Below are 12016 nucleotides of genomic sequence, written 5' to 3' on the forward strand. Positions count from 1 at the left end.
TTAAAGTTTCCGATTATTACGTTTTTAAAAGTTCACATGTTTGGAGTATTGTTGAAGCAAGCTGTTATGTCTTTACTTTAAAAGTTTAAACACGCCCTCCAGTGGCATTAGTTAAAGTTGTGCTATTCTAACGCAAAGTGTGTACTGTGCAATGCCACTTCTTCCTCTTCCTTAACCAACAAATTAAGTAATACTAGAAACAGAAAGTGAACAGTAAGACATATTATTACTGTGTACAGGACACGGGTGTACGAAACGAGATTAGACCACAATGTGTTTATAAAATTTGTGGTCATTAGAGGCAAATTAAACTTGATTGTAAGTATGTGGGTACACTTGTAGGTACCACCCGTATTCACACTATAATATTGTTGTTGTGAAACCAGTATTTCTGGTACCCATAGGGGATTTGAAATCAACTTATAAATCAAATGTCAGCAAAAACATCATTCCTCAAAGTATCATAATCAAACCCCGGGCGAGTCCAAAATTAGAAACCTGAGTATTGATTCATATGAAATATGAATATCTCTTTAACGATAAAATTTCCTGAACCAGATCTGACTCGCTATGTCTGTTCAGACATGTTTGTCTGCCAGATCGTGGTACCTGAGTCCCTTCATTGCCGTGCATTGAAATCACACAATAACACACAAAGCTAGAATCACGGCAAATCGACATTCATCGCTTTTTCATCGGAGTACTAATGGACAGTGTTCCTGGAATCCATGGTCCCTGCGTAAAAGATTTGTTGAGGCCAGCAGCACGATTACTCGAAGTGGAGAATCCTGAATGTTGCGGAATCGAGAATCCTGAGTGTTGTGGAATCGTCTTCTTTTCCGTGCTGTGTTGCGGGGTCACTTTTCTTTCAGTGGTGCAGATCTCTCCTCCTCGTATGAAGTGATACTTTTCTGGCTCTTTCTCCATCTTTGCTTTTAAAGATTCAACAAGTTTTCTCCGTATCAGCCTCTCCTCAGGAGATCGATCAGGACTCAGAAATGTTTTATTGAACTGTGACGACTGCTTCAAGTTCTTAGCATTACTGAGCACAACAGAAACTGAGTCTGATCGGCTGAAGCAAACTCTGACTGGACGATGTTGGCCAGGCTTCGCAGTTCCCAGACGGTAACATTCCCTCACGAAGGGTTTTTCTGCTCCAGCAATTTCACTAAGCATACCTCCCACAACTGTATCAAGATTGGTTTTAGGATCCTCCCTGAGTCCGTATACCATCACACAGCGACTGCGATTATCATTGTCAACTGCTGATTTCACAGCCGCTTGCAAAGTTTTGCCTGGGATCTGTGGACTGTTCTGCTTCACTATGTCGCTAAACGATTTAACTTCTGTTTTGACGACCTCCTGAACTTTCTGAACATGATTGTCCTTCTTCTGAATAATTTCGTCCTTAAGCTCCAACATAAGTTTCTGATTTACAATCTGATCAGATTTCAAAGTGTCAATATTTGATGACGCAGATTTAAGAATGTCTGTGCTGCAGTTTACAATCTTAACAAATTCCATGACAAATCCAGCAAGTGAGTCTTTGCTGACATTGTTCCCTTTCATAAGAACATGCTTCGTAACTTCAGTGATGTTTTTACACTTAGCTGCTCCAGTCAACGAATCGAAAGTTCCCCGAATGTCCTTCTCCAATCGATGCAGGGATTCCAATGTATAGCTCATTATGTACAAGTAGCGATGTACACGTTGTACTCGATTTAAGCAAGGCTGTGCGATGCTGATAACAAGAGCAATTAACAAACGTACATGAATTTGATAAGACAGCAATGATTTGATAAGACAGCAATGAAATAATAATATAAATAAATAATATTAATAATACATTAATTTAATAATATAAATAAGGTTTCACTTTATGTAAGTAAAAGGAAGCCCGTTAAAAAAGCCCATGTTAAAGGTCATACTTACTTAGCGTAAGCTTTCTCGAGCAAAGCACTCCAGAATTCGTTATTCTCCTTGCTGTGCATGTAAATGAGAGTGCCATCAATAGTGGGCAGCCAGTCGTCAACTATAACCTGGGAGAGGGAACCGAGCTAAGTTTACAGTTTCAGATTTTATAAGGGGGTAGCCAGTCGTTAAAATTTAAAACCATGATTAAATCGATAAATAAAATAAACTGATAAATTACTAACAAAGAATGTATAATTTCTTACCTCTATCCATTCACCGAACCTCCAGAACTTGAACAGAAACACGCCACTGTCCTGGTCACCGTAATCCTGACCATCTGGTATAACCTGGGGTAATGAATAATTAATTGATTGATAAATTATTAATAAATAATAAGTTTTATACAGTGTGATTGTGGCAAAATGGAAATGTTATCAGTGTTATTTTTGATAATATTGGATACGTTATTCCTGTTATTATGCACAGCGCACTGTAATTTAAAAAGTTGAATTTAAAATCTTGTCTCAAGTAAGGCGTGGTTATACGTATTACACTATGTTATGTGTATTACACTATGTTATGTGTATTACACTATCAAATGTTAGCCTTGTTAGGCTAAAAGACGTTATGGCAGCGTTTAAAAGTGTTCTAATTCATCACTTTCAGTTCCACTGACAAAGAGGACACACGACACTATTGAAGATGTACGGAGTCCCTGCTATCACTAGAACGTTAACAGTGTTAACTGTTACTATAATCATCACAACACACGCACTTAACACTGACAATAACGGAATTATAGTATCATGGTGATCATTGGAGTAACTATTATCATAATATAAGTATCAAGTATCTTAATACAATTATAATTATAATCATACAAACTTTAAACTCGTTTCAGACCGAATTTGGATCGATCTAGGCAGGGCAGGCTTGATACTTTTATATTGTTCCTTAAATTAACTTAAGGAACAGTAATTGGCGTGTTCCTTAAGTTAATTTTATCTAGATTACACACAGTGCCTACTGACTATCAGTTATCACTGCAGACCACTCTAATTGCATCAGTTAAAGAGTTGTAGTTGTAGGAATATAGGAATGTAGGAATATAGGAATGTAGGAGGTAAATATGTTTCAGTAGCGAATGTGTTGGCCCCTGCTAGATATCATCTGAATTCTGATAAATGGTGATATTTACTGGTGACAACATCTTCTCGTTTTATTGAGCAATTTAATTGGATCCTAATTTTAAGAGGCCAGTTGACTATGACAATAATATCACGTATTTAATAATATTATGTAACTTACTATCAGTACAGCTTTATTCAAATAAATAATATATATATAATGAGGTTTGATCGTCATCTTCTTACAGACTTCGATGACTGCGGCCGGTAGAGGGTCCGCAGTAGTCCCATTACCTTACCCCCCAGTTCCATAGCGGATATTATGCCAAATTATTAGGAACTGGGGGGTAAGTATTGCTGTATAGTGTACAACTACTACAAAAATAATATATATTATATATAAGTATATTTATATATAATATTATATAATAAATACCTTTATTTACGTAATTCAATATTTGATGAGCTACGACAGAATGGCGGTGTTCAGTGTTGTTATACAGTGTTGTTCTGTGTTGTTAAGTGTTGTTCTGTGTTGTTCAATGTTGTTATACAGTGTTGTTCTGTCCACACAGAGCTATAACTTAGCTGTACATTGCTTGTCATGTTTATGTGTTTATCGTACGTTGTTTAACAAGCTTTACATTGCACTGCACACAGTACACACTCCATCACATATCTTAACAGTGAACAACACTTAATCACACTTAACACTTAATAACAGAGTTATACACAAACATCTGGACAACTAGAGTTGCAAACACGCGGCATCAAGAGGTTAAAGTCAGATACTAATAATGCTTTAAGTTTCAGTTTGCAAGAGGTTAAAGTCAGATACTAATAATGCTAGTTAAGTTTCAGTTTGCCCCTGAAAATTACACCCTCTGTCAATAATCAATTCTGTTCCCAGGGGCCAACTTAAGGGGTATACACCAAAACTGCCAACCCAAATGACCTCATAGGAAGTTCAGTAACCATCTAGCGCACCCTTAACATACCACAAAAATTCTATGCTAGGTCATTTGGGTTGGCAGTTTTGGTGTATGCCCCTTAAGGTGAAAATACTATATCAATAAGTTTAGTACTCTAGTACTCTAGTAGCAGAAGTTAGGGTCATAGAACAGACAAGGCTGGTAGGTCGGGCGCCTATAGGTTTTATTATGCCCTTGTTGGAACCGTTAAAGGGTTTCATTTTTGAATTCAATATTTTGACGTCTCTGTCCAAAATGTTCCGCAGTAATTGGAAGTAAAAGAATTTTCCAGAACACACAATTTTAGAGCTTGGTACACCTGTCATCGGGCTAATTTCTATCATTAAAGCCAGCAAGCCAGCAGCGGAAGAAACCAGTAAAGTGCAAATAGCACTAGCTGTGTAACCAGTATAGTGCATAATAAAGCTGTGGAGATGTGTAACGAGCACATTGTAGAATAATATAACGAGCACATTGACTGAATTATACGGTTAAAACTTTAGAGTTTTCTTTATTTTAAAAATACAGTGTTAGAACTAGTTTTAACGATATGTTGCACTATACATGGAGCTACAAGGTGTGATTATTATAATATAATATTAATTATAACATGTTATGATCTAATGCAGTATATACTATTATAATGATATATAACTACACGTCTTTACTGATACTAACATATGATAACATATAATTATAATATTTATATGAAGTATAATACATGACTGCACTTTACTGTAGGACATATTATGAAGATTGAAGCCCCCCTACCGTACCTCCCCTGCAGTTGAGCACTTCCTTGCTCTAAAAGAAGCTGTAAACTGTACTGTAGGACATATTACTAAACTTACCTTTCAGTGAGGTTGACGCCTTAAATAACTAATATCCTCAGAGTGCACTTTTAATAAATATACAGGTGCACTTTTATAAAGAGTTTACAGCTGGTTACAGCTACAGAGCTCCTGCGGGTTTTAACAGTTTCTAGCTGCAGCTTTACATGACACACACTATTATATATTTTATATTGTATACATATGCATTATGCCGTGTAACAGGTACCGTGTAACAGGTACCGTGTAACAGGTACCGTGTAACAGGTGCCGTGTAACAGGTGCCGTGTAACAGGTACCGTGTTAAAGGTGCCGTGTAACAGGTGCCGTGTAACAGGTACCGTGTAAAAGGTACCATGTAAAAGGTACCGTGTAAAAGGTACCGTGTAACAGGTACCGTGTAACAGGTACCGTGTAACAGGTACCGTGTAACAGGTACCGTGTAACAGGTACCGTGTAACAGGTACCGTGTAACAGGTACCGTGTAACAGGTGCCGTGTAACAGGTGCCGTGTAACAGGTACCGTGTAACGGGGTACCGTGCAACAGGTACCGTGTAACAGGTACCGTGTAACAGGTACCGTGTAACAGGTACCGTGTAACAGGTACCGTGTAACAGGTACCGTGTAACAGGTACCGTGTAACAGGTACCGTGTAACAGGTACCGTGTAACAGGTACCGTGTAACAGGTACCGTGTAACAGGTACCGTGTAACAGGTACCGTGTAAAAGCCAACAGGTGGCTAATGGCTATACATAGAATATACGTGGCACTATTCATGGAGTGACTGCAATTATTAATCTTAATTATTACTCGATAAAATATTAAAATTGTTCATGTTCAATTAGGTGATTATATAATTAATTATTATAACCAATTTTGAACAACTACTGGTAGTTTTACTTTTAAGTTTAGTTAGTATAGTTATTCACAGTTCATTGTTCATGTTTACTGTTCAGTTGATTGACTAACTCCTCTATATTTCTCACATATAAAGAGTACAAATATTTGTGTGTAATTCCCCAGGATAAGGCTAATAACCCTCTCATTAAGTTAGATTTCAAAAAAGTCTCAATCTAGCTAGCTTGGAACCGTGTAACGTAATTAATACAACTTGAAGACTGAGGAGGCACCTCCAGGAAGTTTATAAACTAGTAACTAATGATCTAAAGTATGTGATATTTAGTTTGTGTCGATACTGTTTCAATTACGGTGTGATTAATGTCTTAATGACTCTAGACAGAATTATTGTAATGAAAAATAATGAATAACAGAGTCTAGACTTGAACTCATTCATGATTCATGTCCTCTTAATACCATCTAGCTAGTTAGGGAGTTTAGAAACTGTATAATCTATACTAATAATCCCAATAAATGTGTGTGTACGTGTGTTACACTAGTATGGATATATTGTCTGAATTGAAGATTCAAAAGGACCTGACTTTCATTCAACAAACTTTGAAAAGTCGATTCTATTCATCGGCTGTACTGCATTTTGTACTGCATTTTCTTGCTGAGCTGTACAGATATACTTCTTTAGTGATGTTGAAATAGTAAGACGTGTTGAAATATGTTGATATTTGTTGAAATGTTACCTGAGAAAGGTCCATCCTAACGTCTAAGGTAATGAGAACGGTAAGTAATGTAACTTTCAATGTCATGTGTTACCACTTACCAGCTCAATGTCAAGTGTCACCTGCTCGCTAGTAAAGTAGTGTAACTTGTCACGTGTTACCTGCTCGCTAGAAATATCCCTATGCGCTTAAATTCTTAGACTTCTGTAGACTTAGTTCATTATCATTTATCCTTAATACAACAACAAGATACAAGGGCAGGTCTTTCCCACAAGTTGGGATGGCCTGAGGTGCTTATCTCCTTTTTGATAACCCTAAGCTACTCTGTGCCAAGGGACTATACTAGCCGACAAATACTTATCCTTAATACTCTAAACTATATCCATTTCTAACACTAAGCAATGTTAGACTGTATTCACTACTCAAGATCTCACTTTTCAGTACGCGCTACTTAATAGAGTGATTTAAATAAACATAATCGTATATTTGTCATTATGTCGCTGCGCACGGAGCAGGGAGCTCTGACTACTGATCTTCAATTCGATCAAATAGTTGATATAGTCACCGGAGTAATTTAACTTAGAATAATAATATTTAAACATATAATGTGTCAGGAGCAATGACTTTGAGTTGTTAATGACCAAATATGGTGATGTTGATGACCAAATATGGTAACGGTTGGTAGGTTTCCACAACCGCTCAATGACCAATGAACCTAAACAGATTTTACACCTATATGACAAATGACAATGTCATTAAACTTAACGCACCGTCTTTAGACTTTAAAAGATGGTAGTACGGCTTCAAGTTGTTATGTAAATTGCAATTGAATTATTGTTTTACGCCTAATTTATAACGAACATTACACATTTAAATAACGGACATTAAACACAATGTTAAAGGACAATAAACAAGATGAAACCTTGTCAAAAATACAGAGTTAGAAAACCTGGTGAAAGGTTAGAATAAAGCCCCACAAAAAATAAGTTCCTGGAAATGTATCATGTAGTGATCTGTTTGATGAGAAATAACACTAATGTGATAAATTGTGATTACTCATTATTTTACATAAATTATGATAGTTATAAATTACTCATAATTTTACTCGATTTCTGTTTATGCCCCGTCGAAATGTCACTCTCACGTTATGTACGTCTAACGTTTAGTTTCTACACTATCACGTCATATTGTACGTCCAACGTTTAGTTTCTATGTATTGACTGGCTGTAAATTTAAAATTTATCATAATATAAATAATTCTTTCTATTAGTTTTAACATGACGTACCATCTCAGACAGGTAGTAGAACAGCCATTTAGTAAAAGAGGCAGATAGTCACCAGAAAGTTCAATGTTTTGTCAGATCACAGACGACTTGTCTTTATACATATTAACCATCTTGTGCGAGTAACATAAGCAACAGCTTTATTACAATATGTGTATAAGCAACAAAATAATGTGTATAACCTGCAGTTAGCATGCCAATGTCCTGTTTAGTAAACAGGTGAAACACAAACACAGCAGCGGGTAGCTGACTAATAGCAATTGTTTTATCACTGCCAGTCAGTCAGTCACTGTCAGTCACTGCCAGTCAGTCAGTCACTGTCAGTCAGTCAGTCACTGTCAGTCAATGCCAGTCAGTCACTGCCAGTCAGTCAGTCACTGCTAGTCACTGCTAGTCACTGTTAGTCACTGCCAGTCAGTCAGTCACTGCCAGTCACTGTCAGTCAATGCCAGTCAGTCAGTCACTGCCAGCCAGTCAGTCACTGCCAGTCAGTCAGTCACTGCCAGTCAGTCAGTCACTGCTAGTCACTGTCAGTCACTGCTAGTCACTGTCAGTCACTGCCAGTCAGTCAGTCACTACCAGTCACTGTCAGTCACTGCCTGTCAGTCAGTCACTGACAGTCACTGTCAGTCTTCCATACTATGCTCGTTATCAATATCATAATGTGACCCTGCTTGCAATGTTTTACAACTATGATACACGGTCTTGTGAGATGGCCAGATGGTGTATTGCACACAGAGATTTCAGCAATATCAGATTTCTTCAGAACAAAGACTGTTAACGATGGGTGTGCCCCTCACTCGAAGTGTTTACTGCCGGCGCAGTGTTAGCGAAAAGCTCATTAATAATCACCGTGTAACACTGTTGTTTCTCAGCAGCCTAACTAAATCGAAATAAATATGTTTACAAATTTGGACTTTTTCATCCGAGGTACCCGTTTTTCTTTTTAATAGAATTTTGCGGGACCGTTTAGTGGTTTTTTACACAATCTACAGAAAGCAAAATATATTTTTACAGTAGTTTCGCATGTAGGACAGGAAACGTCATATAAATTAACCAAATTATGTCATGCTATGCGGTTTGAATACTTGAATACTAATTTGATGAATTTAGTTCAAGTGATTCATGTAAAAACTTTGAAAATACGATTGATTTTCTCATGTTCTCAACCTTACTGTCTTGATGGTGTGCGCGTGTGGTTTCATGTCATGCAAGCTACAAAACACATGGTAGATCTACAGAGCCTTACTTTCCTTCACATTAGGACCTAGCAAAAGAGACTTCATCTCCAGACGCATTTAGAATGAAATGGCGATTTAGCATCTTCAAAATGAAAATTCGCAATTTAGCAACCACAATATGGTCACTTCATCGAGAAATTGTGTCATGGTGCGGTCTTCAACTTGAATACTAATTTCATGAAACTTTGAATTTATGTCAAATCTTGTTCAAATGAATGCAATTTATATATTCATCAAGGACAAGCCATAAATTCCTCACGGTTTATATTATACATGTTCGAAATTTCAAACATTTATTTCTTTTCTAAAGTTTACAATTCCGAGAAACAACGGAGTAAATAGTAAAACTGTTTATCACCTATCTAGGATGTTTCAATTAACCAGCTTCTCACCCATTGGCCCTGCTATATTATTACTTTACCATCACCATTCTTGTAGTGTACACTAACGTTATACATATTAAGTAGAGTGCAAATGTTAGGAATTTAGCAAATGTTAGGAATTTAGCAACATTCCGGATTACACTATTAGCTAAATATTAAGGATTAATTAATATTCAGCAGCGTCCCATAGGTATTTAGTAATTATACCATTCGCTGAATATTTTGTATCATTAAATATTATTCAGTAGTCGAGACTCGAGAGGTTATCCGGACACTCTAATTTACATTAGTCTTTATCATTGATTAGTGCAGCACATTAATATTTTTGTAGTGCAGAGTACAATGTCATTATGAAGAATATCAGACATCATATGCGTTAAAAATGGCATTTTGAGTAAAGAAATATCAACATTGAATACATGAATATTAAATAATGTGAGGCTAATCACGATATAGTTTAAAGAAACATCATCCAGTTCTAGTTTTTATGATGGATTTGAATCTTAGGCTATGATTAAAATTAACAATAAAGGATCAGCAAAATATACAGCGATAGTTCACTTTATGGGTAATTGGATCTTGTTGACTCAAAAATGCCTACACTTGCGTTTTGTGCATTCACAAATGCACAAAGATGCATACAAAATTACTTAAATGGATCAGGATATATGCTATAGCTATGATAATGTGAAAATTCACAATAATGGGTCAGCAAAATTTACATAATAATATTTCACTTTATGAGTAGTTGAATCTCATGTACTCAAAATATGCCTACACTCACGCCCCGCGCACACACAAACGCACAAAAACTCACCTCCTTACAATTCTTACCTCCAATAGGAAAACCTGAACACTATCACTTTTTGGTCAACCGAAACAATACGGACCTTCATCAAGAGAAGTTTGAAGTCTTTCATCACAAGATTAACACTTCAAGATGCTTTATGGACCCCACTGCTATGAAAGTTCCGATGGAAAGTACGGAGTACCTTGCTGCATTCATGATCCAACCCAGAAAAGGATCTGGAAGTCTTTAGTTTATCTTAAACCAGGAGGATGTCAGTGCTTTCCTCACATTATGATAAAAGCACACAATATTTGATTTTTGCGGACGCAGTGAGAGTCTCCACTCAAAGCACATATTGGTAAAGGAGATGACCTTGCAGGTCTTTGCTACCTCAAAGAACAGATCCAACCTTTGATTCCAAGATATTCATGAACCTCATCTATAAAACAATGGTTCGCATGGCAATGATAGGCTTGAGCACTACTTGGCCTCATAGAATTCTTTCTTAAGTACTTCGCACTCTTTTTCGGAGTCTACGGCAGTCAAATTTGAACTATTGAATTCCCAGTCAAGTGGTCTACATGTCATAATTTGAAACTTTCATCAAACAATATGTAGAATTATATGCCAGCAATGGCAACAAAGAATGTTTAGGCTGGGGAAATGCTCAGACTGGTTTAGCAGGCACAGGTAAACAGAATTGACTCCACTATATGATTGGGGAAACCAGTAGTATCCACTATCCATGTTACAAGTGCTCTGGACTCTTACTCTGGCCCCCATCACAATATGATGGCTCCATCAATCTAACTACTTCATCAAACTAACAAGAACACAAAGATAGATCAGAAATGTAATTACCTTGTTGAGAAGTAGAGGATCCTGAGCAATGCAAGCCACAGATGCAACGAACCAGCAGTTACCAAGACGACCTTGATCTACATCCTTTGCACTTACACCGTCAACAAACATCCTGGCCTCGGGGTTGATGTCCTGGAAAGGGAGTATTGATTATTATGCTAAATATCACATTGGAACTTAGGTCACATATATTATATTTTTGTTTGCAATTGAAGCATCATTGTGCCCTCATGTGATTCTAAATAATAATTTGTTGACTTAATAACAATCGTACCCTGGGTCGTTTCCATTCAATGCCCTGTATCTTTGGTTCTCCCTCCCATAGCGCAATATCATTAGGTCCAAACTCAGGATCAGTCCAGAGTTCTCCTTTAGCCAAACATTGATCTCTTATCTGCAGGTTAGTAGAACCGTAATAACAGATAGTGTGTAGGACCGTAGAAGCGGGAAATAGTAATAATATTCATTAAATATTTATTTTTTTATTTGAAAATTCAATTAATTATTATATAATATAAATCAAGCGTTACACTTCAGCCATACAGTACCATGAAAAATTAATTTTACTAAAAATTAACATTTCATCTTTTCAAGTTGATGGATAAAGAAAAGAAACTGATTATTTTGTACTTACAACATTATAATCTTGGTCTTTGTATTTAAGAATGCTGGGATCCGAGACTCTTCCCATTTTATTTTTTCAGCTGATGGCTAAAAAAATGAGCTAATTATTTTGTACTTACAACATTATAATCTTGGTCTTTGTATTTAAGAATGCTTGGATCAGAGACGTTTTTCTTTTTGAATACTTTCTTGAAAGACCCAGGAAGAGGCATATCAAACTAAAATTGTTGATTTTATTGATTAATCAACATACAAATTGCTAATCACAGCAGGAAATAAATAATATTCTCAGTACAGCAAGTTATAATAGAATGTAAAATAATCCAAGTTGGACTATTATTGTCCCACTAATTTGTTAGTGGGACCCATTTGACCTTATCATGATTGGCCAATCAGCTTCTCCAGCAAACCAGTGGAAC

General features: G+C 36.5%; 1 protein-coding gene across 1 annotated transcript; it reads right to left on the minus strand.

Annotated features, from left to right (window-relative positions):
* Positions 1-681: 681 nt before the first annotated feature.
* On the minus strand, positions 682-11736 carry LOC134823898 (uncharacterized). Its single transcript, XM_063835496.1, has 6 exons — positions 11608-11736; positions 11248-11367; positions 10974-11105; positions 2178-2261; positions 1933-2039; positions 682-1741 (listed from the first exon to the last, which is right to left on the minus strand). The coding sequence occupies exons 1-6, from the start codon at positions 11662-11664 to the stop codon at positions 682-684; spliced, it is 1560 nt and encodes a 519-aa protein (XP_063691566.1). The 5' UTR covers positions 11665-11736.
* Between the last annotated feature and the right edge of the window lie 280 nt (positions 11737-12016).

Source organism: Bolinopsis microptera, chromosome 12 (assembly GCF_026151205.1).
Source record: "Bolinopsis microptera isolate Bmic1 chromosome 12, MBARI_Bmic_1.0, whole genome shotgun sequence".
NCBI lineage: Eukaryota > Metazoa > Ctenophora > Tentaculata > Lobata > Bolinopsidae > Bolinopsis > Bolinopsis microptera.

Excerpts from the sequence above, each read along its gene's own strand:
- LOC134823898 (XM_063835496.1), bottom strand. The coding sequence starts at position 11,664 with ATGGGAAGAGTCTCGGATCCCAGCATTCTTAAATACAAAGACCAAGAT. Across the intron at positions 2,262-10,973 it reads ATCCTCTACTTCTCAACAAG|GTTATACCAGATGGTCAGGA; the intron begins GTAATTACATTT and ends TCATTACCCCAG. Across the intron at positions 1,742-1,932 it reads CTCGAGAAAGCTTACGCTAA|CATCGCACAGCCTTGCTTAA; the intron begins GTAAGTATGACC and ends TCTTGTTATCAG.